A 22,639-nucleotide genomic window follows, 5' to 3' on the forward strand; every position below is an offset into this window, starting at 1 on the left:
GTCATCTCCTCGTAGTTGTTTTATGACGTGTGGACGTCCTTGTGAAGCAGATCCTGATCTCAGTGGGTTTTATCTGGTTCAATAAAGGTTAAATAAACTAAATAAATCAGACAGAGATGAGTGTTTACCATGCGTAGGTAGTTCATGAGGCTGGTTCCGTGCTGCCAGATGAGCGGTGATGTGCAGCTCAGCGGCTTCACTCCGATCTCCTGACTGCGGTTCAGCTCCCGGACGGCGCTCACCACCACATGGACGGCGTCGAACATCAGGGCCGACGACAGCTGCAACAACAAAACAACACGGAAAAACCATCAAAACCTGAACATAACCAGCATAAATAAAGCCAACGAGCTCCTGGTGTGTTTACATGCCAGTCTGCAGCAGTTTATCCACAACAACCCGACTGTCGCTTCGTTCCAGCACCCTAAAACCTGGAGCTGTGGTTCTCACGGTCCTGTTGGTGAACGGATTAAATGAACAGACTCCCAAACACTCGCTGGGTCTTCAGAGAATTGTCAAGCAAGTTGGAAATGAATGTTTGGAACGATGCCACACATTTTAAGGAGAAAGAAAATGTGACTTTTTCTGTAAACTGCTTTAGAGAGAATAAACAGCTTAGTGTTCTGTTTCCAGAAGGTGGCGCTGAAACTCTAACCCCTAACACACAGCTGCAATAAATAAGGAAGAAGAAGAAGAAAGTGACAGAAATGTCCATCAGCAACAGAGAGATGCAGAGAAGTCTTCAGGACGTGTTTCATAGACGATAAACTGTCTGAAGTTAGCTTGAAGGAGAAAACTCAGATCAGGTGTGCGGCTTTAAAAAGTGTTTTGATCTCCCATGAGGCTCATTAACTCTGAAGAAAAAGTCTAAACCTACCTCAAACCAGACGAAAATGAGGATTTTCTTAGATTTTGTGCCGTTTCCATCAATGGTTTCTAAAGCAAAACTTCCAAATAGAAGTCAGAGGTGGAATCAGAGGTCAGGCAGTCCGCTGGAAGGAGCGACGGGTCGACTTTAAGCTTTGAAAAATTTTATTTCTGTGATTCCCAAGCATATCTGCTTACTTTTTGTCCTTAAAAAAATTGTTCAAATTTTTCTTTTTTAGTTGGCTTGGAGTACAGGAGGTCCTCAGTTTACGGCGTCCTCGACTTACAGCGTTTCATCAGAACTGGTTCCATGGAACTAGTTGATGAATGGAGCGAATGAATACATCGTCACACGGTGCTATCAGACGGCTTTGTTTCCATTCTCTGGTTCTACTCCACCTTGGATTGCTCTACATTCACTAACTTTTTACCTTCTTTATGGCTCCCAGCATAAGTCAGACTAGCAACTCTCTTTTTGTTTTGTTTCATGTCGTTTGTCTCATTTATTGTCAATTTTATTCTTGTTTTTGTCGTTTAACCCTAACCTTTGTAATATTTTGTCTCATTTTTGTTGAGGGTTGTTTGTCTTTTTTTCTCATTTTGATCAAAAGTAGAATCCTAAATCATTCGGTTTCAGATAACTATGATTAAAAATCATGCTGTGGTTTCACTGGTCCGGTCCACTGGAGATCAGACTGGACTGAACCTGGACTAGGATCAGTTTGACTCTCCTGCTGTAAAGTCTCAGTAGGTCAAATCCTGCTTCCACAGTATCAGATCATTTTTATATATATTCATTTCTTGCTTTAATCTCTCGAATCTTTCCTGTAGCAGAGACTTGAGGAGGTTGAAATGTTTCGTCTTTATCTAACCATCGAGTGACGCCCATCATCATCCAATCACAGAGTTCATTACCATCAAATATCCACCTTTATGGCTCTTTTCAATTCCGTCAAGCACCTCAAGTGAATAAATATGAGCAATAAAAGCCCCGGGGGACGTTTTCCAGGGTGACGACGGCGTTCCCGGTGATTGAGATAAAGTCTATTGTCGTTATCATTATCTTCATTAGAGCCGCTTTTATTGCTGGGCTGATATGAGACAAACAGCAGCGATGGGATGGATTCCTGCTGATGGCTCTATTCATTACAGAGGAGGAAGAGACGCAGTGACAAATTAGAGGGAAGGAATCGGGCCGCTCAACCTGATGATTTAGTTCTCTTATTATCTCAGGATATCACACCTTGATCTCATGATTAACACTTCTAATTATGCCCAAGTATAAAAGACATTATCTCATGATCCTAATTTATCTGGCTCATCGTCTGGAGCAGCGATTCCCGTCTGAGATGATTTAGAAAGGAGCTTTGTTTCTGTTCACGCTGCTGAAGGTTTAAACAAAACGAGGAAAAGTTGCTCTTTAGATGTTTGCTGTGAAGCTTCTTCCTATTAAACCCTAAAAAACCTAAAACAGCTGCAGATTCAAAAACAAAACCATTAGAAATGTCACAATTGGACCATTTTTCAGAGCCAGAACAAGAAAGTAATGTTGGATTTTCAACTTTCCGATGGTCCTTGAATTAATCATGCAGTTCTGTTCAGAGAAAGAAGAAAATCTGAGCTTCAAACTGGATTTTCTACATAAACAGTAATTCCTCTCCATTGCATTGTCAGACATTTGACCCTGGTGTAACTGACCGTTTTAAAGTTTGAAAATGTGGAAGAAAAAACATTATTTTGACAGTAAAACTTCTGATGTCCACATTTTTAACATTTTTGGGAAATCTTTGAACATTTTTGGGTGGAAGAATAAGAAATGTTCAAAATGTTTCTTAAGAACATTCACATAAAAATCAACCAAAATCCAGTGAAATTTGCTGGATTTGTTTGATTTTATGTGAATGTTCTTAAGAAACTAACACATATTTAGTTTTACTGATATAAATGGAATCACTTTGGATATTTTTAGGATGTTTTGGGAAGATTTTTACTCATTTTTTGAAAATTTTTACAAGAATTTTCTTGCCAAAGTTTCAGAAATTTGGGGAACTTTTTGCAGAATTTTTGGATTTTGTTTTCAGACGAGGAAAGAATATTTTTTGGTGCCGTAGATGAGGACAGCAGGAGGGTTTAGAGCAACAGCAGGATTTCTGCAGTCACACTGTTGTCGTATTCTTAACTGAAACATTGAAATATCCTGACATAGGAACATGTGAAACTTTAATTTTGTGAGAAGGGGCTCATCATGGGAGCTTTGTTTCAGCGTTTACCGCCGGTCCTGGGTAGGGGCCGAGCTCACAGCCTTCTCTCCACGACAGGTTGAGGCTCCTGATGAACTCCAGGTAGAAGGAGTGGCTGCTGTTGAGCATGGAGAAGCCCACGATGTTGGACTGCTCGCCCACCACGTCGTCCAGCCGGAGCAGAGGGAAATCCTGAGGACACAGACAGACAGAGAGAGGCAGGAAGAGCTGATCAGCGTGTCAGCAAACCGCTAGAACACAGAAACAACGAGCGTTTAAGATCGCAGCAGGAGAAGGTATTAAACGAGCCGAGGATGAAAGAGGAGGAAGAGGAGGATGGAAACAAACCAAAGGCTGCTCTTCTGCAGGCTGCACAGGCGCACACGTTTGTTAAAATTCAGAGCAGGGCGGCAGAGAGACAGAAAAAAAAAGATGGACATCAAAAGCTGGGGAATTTCAAAGAACTTCAAATGGTGGTTGAAGGCGAGCCGGTGTCACGCTGCGCTCTGCTGCTGAAACAAACCACAATCAAACTGTTGCTCGGCCTCACAGGGATGCTGTCCAGCAACAGATGCTGACAAACAAACATTTATCTTCAGCCGGGAAGAGTCGAGGACGCAGACAGAGTCAATAAAAAGCTGGATCCAACCTGCTCAGGTTCTGCTGATTCCATCTTATTATCATTATATTACAGAAAGCCGATAGTAACAGTCTGCAGAGGACGTGTTTCTGCACGTTTGTTCTTCTCAAAGAAAACGTTCCTGTTTTCAACCCCTTTACCCGCTAAACCAGGGGTGTCCAACATGAGGCCCGTGGTCCAAAAGTGGTCCTCCAGAGGGTCCAACATGAGGCCCGTGGGCCAAAAGTGGTCCTCCAGAGGGTCCAACATGAGGCCCGTGGTCCTAAAGTGGTCCTCCAGAGGGTCCAACATGAGGCCCGTGGTCCTAAAGTGGTCCTCCAGAGGGTCCAACATGAGGCCCGTGGACCAAAAGTGGTCCTCCAGAGGGTCCAACATGAGGCCCGTGGTCCTAAAGTGGTCCTCCAGAGGGTCCAACATGAGGCCCGTGGTCCTAAAGTGGTCCTCCAGAGGGTCCAACATGAGGCCCGTGGGCCAAAAGTGGTCCTCCAGAGGGTCCAACATGAGGCCCGTGGGCCAAAAGTGGTCCTCCAGAGGGTCCAATCCGGCCCTCAAAGTGTAAAACTACAGAGAAGGCATTAACTGCAGATTGTAAATTAGTAAAACTATAAATTTAAAATCATTTCTAGACCATGACAAGTTGTTTGGATCAGAAAGTAAAATACTAGACTGTTCTTTTGTTGTTTTGTCTCGTTTTTACAATATTTTGTCCTGTTTTTTTGTTGTCTACGTTTTTGTTTTGTCTCTCGCTGTTTTTTTGTCTCATGTTTTTTGTGTTTCCTTTTTGCATTGCTTGTGTTGTCTGATTTTTGTCATTTTGTGTTTTGCTGCATTCGCTGTTTTGCGTTTTTGTGTCTTTCCTTTCATGTCATTTGCCTCGTTTTTTGATGATTTGTCTCGTTTTACAATATTTTGTCTTGTTTTCGTTGTTTTTTGTCTTTTTTTTATCTGACTTTTGAAAAGGTTTTCCAGAAAAGACACAGGAAGTAGATTTTTTTCTGACTCTTCAGCTGCAGAAACGTCCTGAACCGATGAGCTGTATGAAGAATCAGAGTGAGCAAAATAGAGTGTTTTTTTTTTTTAGCTTGAATTATGCAGAGATTTGCTGGGATAAAAACACAGAAGCAGGAACTGTGGTTTGATCAAACCCAGCAGCTCAGTCTGCACTACGACTCTACCTGGACAGCCTCAGATCAGGACCAGGTGATCCCTGAATGAGGACAGCAGGTAGACGGTGTTACTGTGGCATCGCTCGCTGTCTTTAATGGACTTAATGAAGCCACAGAGGATCCAGACGCTGCAGTAAACTGATCCCTGCACGGTTACCATGGCTCCCACACTCACATTAACATCCCTCACATGGATCGATTCTGAATCTGCTCACGAAGAACGCAGCAAAGTAAAAGCAGTTTAGCTCCTAAAGCTGGGCTTTAATCACAGGTCAGTCAGGAAGCCACTAATTATTGCTGCTTCTGTGTTTTTATTCTCTGCATAATTAAAGCTAAAAAAGTCTCCTCATGCAGTCGGTTCTTTATGCGTCTCCTCAGTCAGAAAAATGACTTCCTGTGTCCCAACCCTAACCCTTTCCTGGAATTGTTTTTCTCAGTGGAAAACTCAACGAGGTGGAGGAGAAATATTAAAGGAGAGAAGACTGAATGGAAGAGCATTAACCAGATTTTTGTTCTGTGATAATTTGTTAAACTACAGATAATATTCAGTAAAATAACTTACATGTTAACTGTCCAAATACTAAATCTGTATTTTATTCCAAATCACTGCTTAACGAGGCAGTTAGACAATTTTTAAATCAGTAAAACATATTTGCTGTAATTTGTAGGAAAAATTCCAGATGTTCAGAATTAGAAAACGGTAAATCGTCGCACATTTATGGATTTTTACCCCAGGTTTTTTTTAAAATATTCAGATAATATGTAGTAAAATCACAGAAAAGTGGCGTTGATTTAGATGAAAAAAGAAAAACAGAAAACAGGACAAAACTGTAAATAATCCAAAATCTGTGTCTTTAGAGACGGTAAAACTATTTCCAGTGTCTGAATATTTTATTTGTAAGAAAGAATCCAAATATTAGGAATTGAAAAATGGTAAATAATTGTAATTTAGCAGATTTTTAATGACAGTAAATCATCAAATCATCAAAAATTTTTTACAAAGAACAATTTAATCTTTTGTATAATTACACTGCTTTACTGCATTTAATTTGATAAAAGTCTAATTATTTTACAGATATTTGCTTAGATTTTCTTGTTTTAAATCATTTTTATTTGACATTTTTGAGGCATTTTTCCACCATGTTTGAGCTGTTTTCATTCAGAAGCAGGACTTATCCCACAGTGACTAAAAATAAAGCATCTCAGGGTTACTCAGAGGGTAAAAAAAGGAACATTTTCTTTCAGAAGTTCATGAAACACGACTGAACAAATCCACAGAAAATCCTCCATTACTCAGAAATGTCATCATCCGGCGTGTCGCTGCTGTTATAAGAGGACTGTTTCTGATTTAATGATAAGAAGATGGAATTATTTGATTTTTTTCCACTGAGTTTCAACAAACTGAGTTTCAACAAAGAGGTTCAAAAATGGAAAGAACTTTTCCAGACGAAGGCGACGCGCCGTCTGAAAAAGTAGAAATATGAAGGACTAATGTGCAGAGAGGGAGTGGATGCACTAAATATAATAATATATCATTATAAATGATGCTTACTGTGCATCTTTCCACAGATACAGCAGACTCAGACAGCGTCACCCCCGGATCCTGTTACTGTTCTACGATTCTGAACTTCAGGAAATCAAACCACTTTTGTTCCATGAGACTCATTTCAAATATTCCTGATTTTTCACATTTCAGCACCAGCTCTGACAACCTCAGTGTTTCATCTGACTGCACACAAACGCACCAAAACACAACGCAAAACAACTGAAATGAGACGCACGTTCACCACAAAGAGGCTCCAACGTGAAATGCAAAACAACCATAAAATGACAAACCAAACCAAAATGAGACAGAAATGAGACACAAAACGAGGAAAATCAAACACAAACATGATGTGAAAAAACACAAAATGACCATCAACAGGTTAAAAAAAAGGCAAAAATGAGACAAACAACCAAAATAGACAGCAAAACAACTAAAACCAGACACAAAAACAACAAAATAAAGGAACTAAATGGTCAAATGAAGAACGAGAGAACCACAAAATGATAAATGAAAATGAGACACAAAAAGACTGAAATCATCTGAAAAGGACAAAAATCAAACACAAAATGATGTACATTGATTCATTTATGAAGTTAATAAAAGGTTTTAGTGCTTTAACATCATTGTTGTCATTTTTAATGCAGTTAAACCCCCCCCCCCCCAGCACATTTAGTGTAGAATCACCAGCCACTCTTCTCGTCTTCATGTCTCTGTTGTTTGTTTCGTTGTTTCTTTAGGAAGCAATAAAACATCTAAATGCAGGGCTGCTGTTGTCGGACCAGACCATCATCATCATCATCATCATCATCGTTTGGCTGCTTCTCAAACATTCTGGCTCAGAATCCGTCCGGTTTGCAGGTCCAGGGTCTGTAAAACTGTGAGCTTTTAGCTGAACATCCTGAGAGGATTCAGCTCCGGCGCTAACCTGAATCTCTCTGACACTTATTTACTGAACAGCGTCCGGCCTGTCGGGAAACTGTTGCTGTTGTTGTCGCTGCCGCTGCAGTCGCCAGATGCCAAATCAATTCCGGCTGTGGCCAAGTGTGCTGTCAGACGGCCGGCCTGCCAGCCGTGACAAAGAGCAGTTGGCTGGAGGCTGGAGCTCTGTGAGGAAGAAACACTGCAGCAGCATCCCAGAAGGACACGGCGACGCTGCGGCACTTTAAAGACCAGCAGCCTGCCTCATGTTTGTGGGTTTTACAGAGCACGAAGTCACATTCAGACTCTGTTCAGGACAACATTCTGATCAATACCTGATATGACTCACTGACAGCTTCACACCGTGGAGGCTTTAGGCATGTGAAAGTCACCAGAAGTCATTCTGGGTCACTGGTCCTCCCTCCATGGCTGGATTCTCCTCCTAGCAGACTCTGTGGCCCCTACAGGCCCCTACAGGCCCCTACCGGCCCCTACCGGCCCCTACAGGCCCCTACCGGCCCCTACCGGCCCCTACAGGCCCCTACCGGCCCCTACAGGCCCCTACAGGCCCTCATTACAGGCAGCATTTCATCATTTTCATCTGGAATGACCCAACTCCGGGTAAGAGGAAGAAGATGGATGGATGGATGATGGATGGATGGATGAATAATAGATGGATGGATGGATGGATGATGGATGATGGATGGATGGATGATGGATGGATGATGGATGGATGAATAATAGATGGATGGATGGATGGATGATGGATGGATGATGGATGGATGAATAATAGATGGATGGATGGATGGATGATGGATGGATGAATAATAGATGGATGGATGGATGGATGATGGATGGATGAATAATAGATGGATGGATGGATGGATGGATGAATAATAGATGGATGGATGATGGATGGATGGATAATGGATGGATGAATAATAGATGGATGGATAATGGATGGATGAATAATAGATGGATGGATGATGGATGGATGGATGGATGGATGGATGGATGGATGAATAATAGATGGATGGATGATGGATGGATGAATAATGGACAAAGAGTTTTTGTCAAAAACAGACAAAATCACTGTGAACTTAGACAATGAATTTTTTAAATCAATTAATTGCCAAAATCATTTTTCTGAAAAATGACCAAAATGAGACAGAAAGAAACCCCACTGATACAAAATGGCCCAAAATCATGAGCAAAATAACTAAAAAATGAGAGAAAAGGCGAAAACAAACTGATAGAAAACAGAGGAGAAATGACCAAATAAGAAAAACAGCCTCAAAACAATGACCAAAATCAGACACAAAACCAAAACAATGAGACAATAAATGACGACAAAAGAAAACACAAAACAACCCGTGATACACAAACTGACCAAAATAAGCCAGAAAATAATGAAATTAAAACAAAAGAACTGAAATGAGAAAAAAGTGAACACAGACAGCAAACAAGACAAAGTAACAACAAAAAGACACAAAACCAATAAAATAACACACAAAATAACCACAAACTGATGAACAAAATCAGAAACAAAGCAAAAACAAAGATAGAAAAAAACTGCCAAAACAAAATATGATACTAAAATGAGACAACATGATGACAAATAACACAAAATAACTGCTGATAGAAACAAAAAAGAACAAAAATGAGCAAAAACACAGACTTAGCGACACAAAATAACCCTGAAGAGGCACAAAGCAACCACACAAGATGAGAAAACAAATGTAAAAGCACTAAAATGAGACAGAAACAGCCCATAAAGAGACAGAAAAGGACCAAAATGAGACATAAAAGCAAAAAAAGAGACACAAAACTACTACAGAGTACCAAAGTACCCACAAGGAGATCCAAGACTACCAAAATAAAGGACAAACCAGCCAGAATTGCACAAAAAAGCTCCAAAATTAAACGCAAAACAACCATAAAATGACAAACCAAACCAAAACGAGACACAAAATGACAGAAATGAGATGAAACAACTAAAATCAAACACAAAAAGTGATGTGAAAAACATAAAATGACCACAAAGGAGGCCAAAAAGGAGCATAAATTGAAAAAAAGAGACAAAAGTGAGACGAAACAATTCAAATAAACTGTGAAACAACTAAAATCAGACACAAAAACAACAAAATGAAAGAACTAAATGGTCCAAATGAAGAACAAAAGACCCACAAAATGACAAATCAAGTCAAAATGAGACACAAAAAGACTGAAATCATCTGAAAAAGAAAAAACGAGACACCAAGTAACTGGAAATAACCAACACAACTCAGGAAATGTGCCTCTTTGTGCATGTTAGTCTGAATCGTGTCACATGTAGCAGCAGGAGTTCTACAGTAAACGTAGAGACTTCCTGTGGGTCAGACATCTCAGATTAAAACTCATTCCAGCTGCTGTTGTGTTTGTTCTCTTCCTGTTGGTTGGTTTTAGTGTTTCTAAAGTGAGACGTCTGCTGCTGAACTCTGAATGAAACGCTGTGAAAGCCTGAGCAGGCGGCAGAGCGTGATGGAAACACAAAGCTACAGGCCGGTCAGAGACGGCAGCAGGTGGAGGAGGTGGAGTGAGGGAATCGTTTTCCTTCTGCTCTGTTTCCAGGGTTTTGTTGCTGATTCTGCCCTTGGCTTGTGAGCGTGAAGGGCCCCTATGAGCGGCCCCGTTAAAGCGGCGACACGGCGGTGTTTAGAGAGTTCCAGACGAGTTATTATCTACGCAAAGGCTCCTCGTACAAGGGCACGACACCGAACAGCAGAATTATAATGATGACAAACAGCAGCAGGACCGGCATGCATCTCTGATGAGGAGGAGGGAGGAAAGACGAGATAGATGGAGGCAAAGCCGAGAGTTTAGAGGTAAGATGTGACCTGAAAACATCCTGCAGCTGCACAGAGGTCAGGATGGAACAAACAGACCAGCAAAGCAACACAAAATGGACACAAAACTGAACTAAAATGACACACAAAGTGATCACAAAAAGTCACCACGAAGAAGACAAGAAAGCTAAACTACAACAGAAAGACACAAAACAACAAAAAAGAGACACAAAGTGATCATCATGAGAGACAAAATGACCAAAACAATGAGCAAAGCAATGCAAAACAACAGGAATGAGCCCACAAAATGACCACAAAACGGCCCAAAGAGCTGCAAAACAGCCACAAAAAGAGAAAAAATAACCACAGTTAAACACAAAATGACCAAAATGAGACGCACAACAACCACAGCATTGAAATATAATCCAAACTGACCACAAAAGACTCCAAGTGAGCAGCAAACGAAGCAAAAGAACCACAAAAACACAAACGTGACCACTGGGAGACACACACAGCCATGATTACACACAAATCGATCAAAATCAGACACAAAATAGCCACAAAGAGACACGATATGACCAAAATCAAGTACAAAACACCCACAATTGCACACAAAATCACCAAAATAAGACAAAAATGACCACAATCAAACGCAAAACAACAAAAAAAAGTAATCCAAACAAAACAACCACCAACAGATAAAAGTGACACCAAAGGAGGCACAATGACACACAAAGTGATCAAAGTCAGTCACAAAATCACCACAAGGAAGCAGAAAAGGAGCACAGAAGGACTGCTAGTGGTCCAGAAGGAGGATGGATGTGTCTTACCATGGTGGTGAGGATGTATTTGTAGAAGGCCGACGTCATCCCCAGCTCGTTCGCCTGCAGGTTACCACAAAACAAGAAGAAGAAGAAGAAGCGCTGTGAGACAGAGGAACATGAGTCAGAGTTTATTTTAAAGCCGTTCTATATATTTTCAGCCTGAATGACGGTCTGAGTCGAAGCGTCTTCAATAGAAAGAAAGCAGCCGGTTACACAACAGAGACGGAAAACTGTCGAGAAAAGTTCAGGGGAATAATGAGGAAGAAAATCAGAGCTGAGAGGAGATCTCACTGGAAGATCTGCAGGTGAGAAGACGTCTAGACACCTGAGCTTAATCTGGGAGAAAACCTGGACAAAAAAAAGGAGACGTCTGGGAGTCGTAGTGGAAACGGATCAGGAGAGTCCAGCTCATCTTAGTCCAGGTTCCACATCCAGTCCAGTCTGATCTCCAGTAAAACCAGTAAAACCAGTAACACCACAGCATTATAACCTATAAATAACCACAACTCCGAATGATAATTGACGACATAGCATTTCACTCTAAAAAGGACAAAAAACAACAAAAACAAGACAAAATATTACAAAAGAGACTACAAAAGTGAAAAACAAAATGGCAAAAAATGAGAGAAACGACATGAAACAAAACAAAGACAAAAAAATTTGATAAAAAACTGACAAAGGAATAAAAATGGACAAAAACGAGACAAAATAACAAAAACAAAACAACAAAAAGCAAAAAACAAAAACAACACAACTGAGACAAAAACACACAAAGTGACACAAAACAATGAATAAGGCCAAAGACAAAATGACAAAAATAAGACAAAAACACAAGCGCAACAAAAAGAAAACACAAAACAACAAAAATATGAGGCAAAAGACAAGTCAGACAGAAACAACAAAAACAGACAAAATATTACAAAAATGAGACACAAAATGACAAAAGAACAATGAACAGTCTACTATTTTCCTTTCTGATCCAAACAACTTGTCATGGTCTAGAAATGATTTTAAATTTATAGTTTTACTGATTTACAATCTGCAGTTAATGTCTTCTCTGGAATTTTTACACTTTGAGGGCCGGATTGGACCCTCTGGAGGACCACTTTTGGACCACGGGCCTCATGTTGGACCCTCTGGAGGACCGCTTTTGGACCACAGGCCTCATGTTGGACCCTCTGGAGGACCGCTTTTGGACCACGGGCCTCATGTTGGACCCTCTGGAGGACCGCTTTTGGACCACAGGCCTCATGTTGGACCCTCTGGAGGACCGCTTTTGGACCACGGGCCTCATGTTGGACCCTCTGGAGGACCACTTTTGGCCCACGGGCCTCATGTTGGACCCTCTGGAGGACCGCTTTTGGACCACAGGCCTCATGTTGGACCCTCTGGAGGACCGCTTTTGGACCACGGGCCTCATGTTGGACCCTCTGGAGGACCACTTTTGGCCCACGGGCCTCATGTTGGACCCTCTGGAGGACCGCTTTTGGACCACAGGCCTCATGTTGGACCCTCTGGAGGACCGCTTTTGGACCACGGGCCTCATGTTGGACCCTCTGGAGGACCACTTTTGGCCCACGGGCCTCATGTTGGACCCTCTGGAGGACCGCTTTTGGACCACAGGCCTCATGTTGGACCCTCTGGAGGACCGCTTTTGGACCACGGGCCTCATGTTGGACCCTCTGGAGGACCGCTTTTGGACCACGGGCCTCATGTTGGACCCTCTGGAGGACCGCTTTTGGACCACGGGCCTCATGTTGGACCCTCTGGAGGACCGCTTTTGGACCACGGGCCTCATGTTGGACCCTCTGGAGGACCGCTTTTGGACCACGGGCCTCATGTTGGACCCTCTGGAGGACCGCTTTTGGACCACGGGCTTCATGTTGGACCCTCTGGAGGACCGCTTTTGGACCACGGGCCTCATGTTGGACCCTCTGGAGGACCGCTTTTGGACCACGGGCCTCATGTTGGACCCTCTGGAGGACCGCTTTTGGACCACGGGCCTCATGTTGGACACCCCTGGAGGACCGCTTTTGGACCACGGGCCTCATGTTGGACCCTCTGGAGGACCGCTTTTGGACCACGGGCCTCATGTTGGACCCTCTGGAGGACCGCTTTTGGACCACGGGCCTCATGTTGGACCCTCTGGAGGACCACTTTTGGACCACGGGCTTCATGTTGGACCCTCTGGAGGACCGCTTTTGGACTACGGGCCTCATGTTGGACCCTCTGGAGGACCACTTTTGGACCACGGGCCTCATGTTGGACACCCCTGGAGGACCGCTTTTGGACCACGGGCCTCATGTTGGACCCTCTGGAGGACCGCTTTTGGACTACGGGCCTCATGTTGGACCCTCTGGAGGACCACTTTTGGACCACGGGCCTCATGTTGGACACCCCTGGAGGACCGCTTTTGGACCACGGGCCTCATGTTGGACATTCCTGGTCTGAACAGTCGACACATTTCCAGTATAAATGCTCTGAATCAGTGGGGATGTAAACTGGCTTTCCTTTCACGGGTTATTCATCCATTAACCTTCCACTCAGAGGAACGTCAGGACATTCTGATTTCATTCTGGATTCTGATCTCCTCCGGCCCTGAGGGTACAGATCTGAGAGTTCAGCTGAAACCTGCCAAACGCTGCTACACTCAGCTAAAGTTTGGCAGCGAACCAGCCGTCTGCAAACACCACAACCAGAAACAGAGGTGCAGCTGTTGTCATCGTTTTCAGACGGATAATCAGACTGAAGCTCTGCTAGATGCTGCTCTCTGGTATCTAAGAGTCCTCATTCTGCACGGTTACCGGTCCATCAGTGCTCTTAGAATGTTCTGACATGAAAAACACGCTACAGTAATGAATCTTTCTGGGCTCTGTAATTGTGCAGTGAAGATCTGATTTTTGTTGATTTCTAAACTGCTCTTCTTCGTCTTCTTCGTCATCATTTTCGTCTTCTTCCTCATCTTCTTCTTCGTCTTTTCTTCATCGTCTTCCTCTTCATCTTCTTCGTCGTCTTCCTCGTTTTCTTCTTCATCGAATTCTTCTTCGTCATCCTCCTCTTCTTCGTCATCCTCCTCTTCTTCGTCGTCTTCATCTTCTTCGTCGTCTTCCTCCTCTTCTTCATCGTCTTCCTCTTCTTCGTCGTCTTCATCTTCTTCGTCGTCTTCCTCCTCTTCTTCATCGTCTTCCTCTTCTTTGTCGTCTTCCTCTTCTTCATCGTCTTCCTCTTCTTCGTCGTCTTCCTCTTCCTCTTCTTCGTCATCTTCCTCTTCTTCATCGTCTTCCTCTTCTTCGTCGTCTTCATCTTCTTTGTCGTCTTCCTCTTCTTCATCGTCTTCCTCTTCTTCTTCGTCATCTTCCTCTTCTTCTTCATCAACTTCTTCTTCTTCGTCTTCTTCTTCTTCTCTGACAGTGACTGATCTGACAGTCTGACTCCTTTATTCCCTCGACACTGAAATGTTGTGCCCTGATCAATAGCAGAAACAGAACACTCAATGCGATCAATCAGTCAATCAATCAATCATTGTCAGCAGCTAAACTAAATGAGACAGATGACCTACAGCTCTGTGTAAAGTGTGAAGAATCCATGAAGCATTTCTCAGTCTCTGCTTGAAGATACAATCAGAATACAGAGGGAATCCGTACGGTGTTGTTAGAAGTTTCTACGTAACACGTATATATTGACACCACTTACAACACGGCATTTTACCAAACAGCTGCATTTCAGGAGTTCTATTTAATTTCACGCCATGAGTTGCTGATAACCCGGTTACCACGGTGATCTCTGGGATGAATCCTATAAATGGCTGAACTTCTGCTGCTTGGAGCTTCTGTACTTCCATCGTCTTTTCCCACAGATTCTAGATTTTCCACGTTTTCGTCCACATTGTTAAAAAAATTTGGAGGTGCATGACGTGGAAATTTTCTGCTTGAGGAGTGGGCGTGGCTGCTAAAACGACATAATTTACCTCGTAGACGCATCAAGCAGAAAATGAGCTTTAAGCTGTGAACTAATCCACTGCTGTGTTCCACCAGACAGCCACAGCCACACCATTCCAGTGGAAATGACAAATATTTTACAATCTGACAGGCGTAAAATCTGAATTTAACACTGGCATGGACACGTTTCAAGGCAGATCAGCAAACTGGACGCTCCAAATGTTTTATTCATGCCGGAATAAAGAAATGTGAAAACCTGGAGAAACGGAGGACAAAAAAAGGAAGACAAGGCCAAGAAAACTGACAAGAATCATCTTTGAGTTTCTGCTCTGAGAGGCAGAAAGAAGCCCAGCAAAGAATTTACTGAGATTCATCTGGATGCCGAGTCGATCCGTCGACATTTCAGAGAAGTTTGATCAGGAACATCCTCAGTGGAAGGGCAGGAAACACAGAGCTGAGACGCTGAAAGATGTAGAAACTCACAGAGATTGGAGTGGAGACCAGTGGAGACGAGTTCTGTGGAGCGATGAGTCAAAGGCTGAAATGTTTAGGTCCAATCAAAGACCAGAAGAGTCAGAGAGGTTGAAGACAGAGAGCTGGCAGCCTTCAGTGGAGGGTCAGCCGGGGTTTCAGGCTACATTTCTGCCAGCAGTGTTGGAGATATCATCCAGATGAATGGAATCATGAAGTGCAGCTTTCTGGAAAGGTTCGAAACACATGATGATGATCCCGAGCAATCTGGAGAAACTAGCAGCTGATGAAACACCGACAGTGATGATTTTTCTCCAACCCTGATTATTATAGCAGCTCTACTGCAGGGGTGTCCAACATGAGGCCCATGGTCCAAAAGCGGTCCTCCAGAGGGTCCAACATGAGGCCCGTGGTCCAAAAGCGGTCCTCCAGAGGGTCCAACATGAGGCCCGTGGACCAAAAGCGGTCCTCCAGAGGGTCCAACATGAGGCCCGTGGTCCAAAAGCGGTCCTCCAGAGGGTCCAACATGAGGCCCGTGGTCCAAAAGCGGTCCTCCAGAGGGTCCAACATGAGGCCCGTGGACCAAAAGCGGTCCTCCAGAGGGTCCAACATGAGGCCCGTGGTCCAAAAGCGGTCCTCCAGAGGGTCCAACATGAGGCCCGTGGTCCAAAAGTGGTCCTCCAGAGGGTCCAACATGAGGCCCGTGGTCCAAAAGCGGTCCTCCAGAGGGTCCAACATGAGGCCCGTGGTCCAAAAGTGGTCCTCCAGAGGGTCCAACATGAGGCCCGTGGGCCAAAAGTGGTCCTCCAGAGGGTCCAACATGAGGCCCGTGGGCCAAAAGCGGTCCTCCAGAGGGTCCAACATGAGGCCCGTGGACCAAAAGCGGTCCTCCAGAGGGTCCAACATGAGGCCCGTGGTCCAAAAGCGGTCCTCCAGAGGGTCCAACATGAGGCCCGTGGTCCAAAAGCGGTCCTCCAGAGGGTCCAACATGAGGCCCGTGGTCCAAAAGCGGTCCTCCAGAGGGTCCAACATGAGGCCCGTGGACCAAAAGCGGTCCTCCAGAGGGTCCAACATGAGGCCCGTGGACCAAAAGCGGTCCTCCAGAGGGTCCAACATGAGGCCCGTGGACCAAAAGCGGTCCTCCAGAGGGTCCAACATGAGGCCCGTGGACCAAAAGTGGTCCTCCAGAGGGTCCAGCATGAGGCCCGTGGACCAAAAGTGGTCCTCCAGAGGGTCCAGCATGAGGCCCGTGGACCAAAAGTGGTCCTCCAGAGGGTCCAACATGAGGCCCGTGGTCCAAAAGCGGTCCTCCAGAGGGTCCAACATGAGGCCCGTGGTCCAAAAGCGGTCCTCCAGAGGGTCCAACATGAGGCCCGTGGACCAAAAGCGGTCCTCCAGAGGGTCCAGCATGAGGCCCGTGGACCAAAAGTGGTCCTCCAGAGGGTCCAACATGAGGCCCGTGGTCCAAAAGCGGTCCTCCAGAGGGTCCAACATGAGGCCCGTGGTCCAAAAGCGGTCCTCCAGAGGGTCCAACATGAGGCCCGTGGACCAAAAGCGGTCCTCCAGAGGGTCCAACATGAGGCCCGTGGTCCAAAAGCGGTCCTCCAGAGGGTCCAACATGAGGCCCGTGGTCCAAAAGCGGTCCTCCAGAGGGTCCAACATGAGGCCCGTGGTCCAAAAGCGGTCCTCCAGAGGGTCCAACATGAGGCCCGTGGTCCAAAAGCGGTCCTCCAGAGGGTCCAACATGAGGCCCGTGGACCAAAAGCGGTCCTCCAGAGGGTCCAACATGAGGCCCGTGGTCCAAAAGCGGTCCTCCAGAGGGTCCAACATGAGGCCCGTGGTCCAAAAGCGGTCCTCCAGAGGGTCCAACATGAGGCCCGTGGTCCAAAAGTGGTCCTCCAGAGGGTCCAATCCGGCCCTCAAAGTGTAAAAATTCCAGAGAAGACATTAACTGCAGATTGTAAATTAGTAAAACTATAAATTTAAAATCATTTCTAGACCATGACAAGTTGTTTGGATCAGAAAGTAAAATACTAGATTGTTCTTTGTTCTTTTGTCGTTTTGTGTCTCACTTTTGTAATTTTTTGTTTTTTTGTTGTTTTGATCCTCTATGGTTTAGCTCCAGATGACTAAATGTGTTCCTTTGCTGACTCTGTGATCTGGAAGCTGTAATGTGTATTTTACTGACTAATAATGTTCTGTTCTTTCATTTCAGGCAGCCTTTATTCTAAACTTCTGTAAACTGCATCTAAGTGGGTGAAGAGGAGTTTTTCAGGTCTTTGGCAGCCTGTTGACGACAGATTCAGAACATGAACAATGAACTAAAAAGTGTACAACGGACAAAGCTTCCACTCATCAGTCCACTTGTTCTTTATTCTTCTTTTTACCTGCACTTAGGCTGAAGCACTCAGAGATTTTTCCACAGCAGTTCTCTTCCTCTTAGACTCACATTACCAGGAGGAGGAACGTTCCCATGGAGTCCGTTAATGAGCTGATGGAGTCACGTTAGTCCAGTTTTAACACGACTAAACTAACAAGACATTTATGGGTTCTTTTAAAACTGGTTCATATTTAGGCATACAGCTCAACCTGTATTTGATGGTTGATTTAAATGGTTAGAAAAATGAACTTATTAGGGTTATAGGTCCAAATACAACTCGCCCGCTGACCAGTCAAACTCCAGACAATCTTCTTCACTTAGAATGGAATTTACTTAGAAGAAATTGGTACAAGGTTCAGTTGTCTGTTCTGCATTATAAAACATCATGAAGTTGTCCGGTTTACTTAAAAATAAATCCTCTTATTTGGTGTTAACTGAACTTTAAATGTTCATGCATGTATGAATCATTTCACTAGAAGATAACAGAACATTGTCCCGGGCTGATGCTGTTGTTGTTCACTTCCAGATTTACCTGATGTCAGTGAACGTGCCGTGTTTAATTAGCTCACCTCTGCTTTGTGTCTTATTTTTGTCGTCTTGTGTCTCGTTTTTGTCATTTTGCAACTAATGAGGAGGTTCATGACCTGAAACGTTCCACCTTTAAATTGTAGGAGCTTCCTACAATCTAACCCTCCATTCCAGACTTTTATTGGCAAAACTGCAAATTTTATCCAGCGTCACATCCACTATTTCCTCTTTCTTCAGTTTCTGGCCTGGAAAATGTTCTGAAGTGGATGAATTATTTAATTTTAAACCTTTGACTAGTCAGCATAATCAATGTTATCAGATATTGATGCCGAAAATGCATCAGCATCAGTATCTGCAGCACATTTTGGTGCCTTCAGTCGCACTACGTCAACGCAGCATCGTAATATCAGCTGTTTTTAGCTCCAGTTTCTGATCAGCTGAAGCCACAATGTTAGAAAATGCTGCTTCTGTTCTGTATTAGACATCAGCATACAGTTTGTCACAATAAAATGAGCTTAAATAATATGAATCCACTCTGATTAATCAGAGTAAAGTCGTCAGTAGATTCCTTTAGTTTAGAACCAGCGGGTGTCCTGACCTTCCTGAGGATGTGGTAGGAGATGGAGGCGTTGGCGTCGATGATGATGGTGGCCACCTTATCGTCACGGATCTCCTTCAGCAGAGGAGTCGGGTCCAGACTCTCGTCCAGCATCCTCACCGACAGCGTCTCCCTGGAGATGAGGAAGCGACGGACCAGCTCCTCCAGTCTCAGCAGGCCTACAGACAACGGTAAACACTGGTAAACATGACTGTGGTCGATCTGGAAAGTTCTTTAGAGATCCAGGTGCAGCAAAAACATCATCTGTCAGCGGTGAGCAGAAACAGAGAGACGGGTCCATAAATGATGCTCATCTGAGGGTTTGTCTGTTTACTTGTAAAATTATTGCTCTGACTTGGAAAAAAAAGAAAGAAATTGATGGGAGTGAGAGTCATTAGAGAGACAAATAACTGTCGCTGCTCTAAAAACTTCCAGGCCTGAAAAGAGGCAATAAACAGAGTGGGATAAAGGTGATTATGTTGAAAGTCCATTAATTCTCTCCTCAGAGGATGAATGTGGACCCATGTGTCCATACAGATGAGGATGGATTTACTCGTTAGAGGGTTTTTCATTCAATCTAAATCAATTTTTATGCTATTTATGGTCATTATTTCTGCATTAGTTCTGTACCAGCTGCATTTTATTCCCACATAAGAGGGACACGGCGCACACATCAGACTACATGGGACTCTTGGACACGTTTAATGTAATAAATAAGACAATTAACCGTCTTCATTAGCTTGTTTGGCTGCACTGGAAACAGATGCAGAAGTGCTCTTTAAATGCATTATTTCCTACTTTAAAAGTATAAATTTACAGCAAAACCCATTCTTATTCCCCCAACATCGACTCAGCCATTTTATGCTGATATTTCAGAGATTCACCCGCATCAATACTCAATCCTGATCCAGGAGTTTTTCCACTTTAAAAGAGCCTCAGATGGAAGCTAGAAGGATGGAGGGAGCAGAAGTCAGTGGACTTTTACCCAAGAGAGTCCGGATTATGTCCCATGTGGGATCATTATTTTATGACTTAATGCGCTGAACCTCCAATGGTTTTTCAGTGTTCCTGTCTCATTTTTACTCACTGCGAAATAAAGTCCTGACCCTCTAAGGAAACAGAACAACCATGACTAGAAGTACAGACAACCTAGAAATGTCTTCTGCGCAGGATAGCAGTTATAAACCAGAAAAACTAGAAAACCTGGAATGAACATGTACGACATTTCCCCACAGGAGTTACCGGCACTGGAATGAAGCGGTGACTCTACACATTCTACACAATGATCCCTTTGATCGGCAACACGGGTCAGAAATGACCCAAATCCAACGGAAAATGGGCATCAAAGGGTTAAATGGTACATGCAGAATAAAACCACAATTTTTAGATTACATTTGGTTTATTTTCCCAGTAGAACTGCATATATCACACATGTTTGAGTCAATGACCGTCAGAAATCTGAGAGTGTGTTTTTTATGGCATCTGTCACCATAAATGATGTGACACTGAAAAATGTGAGGACAACATCCTTTGAAATCCACTGGTGGGTTTTAGCGTTCAAAAGATTTATCCCAGAAATCTAATAGTATCTGCAATGGATGCAATCAGCAAATACAGTGAAACATAAAAGATCCAAGTCTGTTTTTAAGCACTAATGCAGATTATGTGTTGGTTCCTTCCTTTGCTGCTTTGCTCATTTTATATGAATTAATGCATTAAATGTTGTTATTTTGCATACATCATGATGGAAACCTGGCGGTCCTTGTTTGTGACGCCAGCAGAGATGCTACAGGTTCTGGATAAACTGGACAACAACAGCAACAACAAAATACACAGTGAGAACTATGCTTTTAGATATTTAGTAGTGGAGTCAATGATCAAGAATGAGTTACAGAAGACCAAAAACCTAAACACAAATGGAGACAACTGCTCAAAAATAGTTCAACATTCACATCCTACCACCTAGGACCTATCCAGGAACCATCTAGGAACTACCCAGGAACAACCTCGGAGCTACCCAGGAACCATCTAGGACCTACCCAGGAACCACCTAGGAACTACCCAGGAACCATCTAGGACCTACCCAGGAACCATCTAGGACCTACCCAGGAACAACCTAGGACTTACCCAGGAACCATCCAGGACCTACCCAGGAACCATCTAGGACCTACCCAGGAACCATCTAGGACCTACCCAGGAACCACCTAGGAACTACCCAGGAACCATCTAGGACCTACCCAGGAACCACCTAGGAACTACCCAGGAACCATCCAGGACCTACCCAGGAACCATCTAGGACCTACCCAGGAACCATCTAGGACCTACCCAGGAACCACCTAGGAACTACCCAGGAACCATCCAGGACCTACCCAGGAACCATCCAGGACCTATCCAGGAACCATCTAGGACCTACCCAGGAACAACCTAGGACTTACCCAGGAACCATCCAGGACCTACCCAGGAACCATCCAGGACCTACCCAGGAACCATCTAGGACCTACCCAGGAACCATCTAGGACCTACCCAGGAACCATCTAGGACCTACCCAGGAACCATCCAGGACCTACCCAGGAACCACCTAGGAGCTACCCAGGAACCATCTAGGACCTACCCAGGAACCATCTAGGACCTACCCAGGAACCACCTAGGAGCTCCCCAGGAACCATCTAGGACCTACCCAGGAACCTACAAGGACTCTGAACGTGTCCTCAGAGTTCAGAGAGTTTGATTTGTTGCTCTATCTTGACATCCTGAAATGTGCCGCTGCATAAATAACTGCAGTGTTTTGTTGAGCTGTTGGTACAGATGTGAATGCATTTAAAGGAAGATTAAATGGGTCAGAAAAGCAGAGGAAGCTCCATTATTAAAGTGCTTCCTGGATCAGTTTTGGTGCCGTTCTTGCATCATCTCCGTTTTAACATTCAGAGCCGGTCGGCCTTCGTCTCGTTTCCTCGTCTGTCCCTGACAGAAGCAGCAGCCGTGTCTCATCTAATCGCCTCCATAAAGCGCTCATCACGGCCCTGCTGGCTTTAACTGGCCGACAGCACCTTTCACGACAACAATACAAGCCCGTTAAACACCGCCGTTAACCGGCCGAGGCCCCGGCTAAAGACAGAGAGACGTTAAAACAGTGAGCGAGGGCGGCTCAGTCGGGTGGAAAAACTGGAGAGAGATTGATGAAGAAAGAGTGAAAGGAAAAAGTCAGAGCAGGAGAGAAAGTAGAGGTGGTTAGAGGACTTAGAACGGCAGTAAAGGAAGATCAAGGCAGGAAGAGGAAAGAGAAACACCAGATTTTAATTATTCAGTTTTGGGGAAAGACAACCGTAAATACCGTGTTTAGCAGCACTATTTGATCAGACATCTATTCTCCACACATTTGTCAGGAATTTACAATAGGATTGTTTTTTACACATGCTGATAGATACAGAAACACTCTCTGGATCGTCTTTGTTTTTAGTCCACACAGCAGAAACAGCAGACACTCCTCCTAAAGCTGATAATACCAGAAATGTCCAGTCTTTGTTCTTCTATACGGACATCCAGAGGTCATCTGAGCTGGAAAAATCTCTGATCACAAGCAGAAGTTGCATCACAAATGAAAGTTTCAGCGCTCAGTGAGTATCTAACACTGATTAAACGTGTCTAGAACTCATATCTAGAACTTGTTAAATATAAATAATGCTGCTACATGTATCTAG

The 22,639-nt window shown here is 44.0% G+C and overlaps 1 protein-coding gene across 1 annotated transcript in view; it reads right to left on the reverse strand.

The window, feature by feature from the left end:
• LOC127536845 (glutamate receptor ionotropic, kainate 5-like) overlaps positions 1-22,639 on the reverse strand; it is a 55,338-nt gene that overhangs the window by 21,043 nt on the left and 11,656 nt on the right. The window contains 4 exon segments of the mRNA XM_051958179.1: positions 129-281; positions 3,138-3,299; positions 11,033-11,086; positions 18,942-19,120. Of these exon segments, the coding sequence (XP_051814139.1) occupies positions 129-281; positions 3,138-3,299; positions 11,033-11,086; positions 18,942-19,120 (548 nt within the window).

Source organism: Acanthochromis polyacanthus, chromosome 13 (genome assembly GCF_021347895.1).
Source record: "Acanthochromis polyacanthus isolate Apoly-LR-REF ecotype Palm Island chromosome 13, KAUST_Apoly_ChrSc, whole genome shotgun sequence".
NCBI lineage: Eukaryota > Metazoa > Chordata > Actinopteri > Pomacentridae > Acanthochromis > Acanthochromis polyacanthus.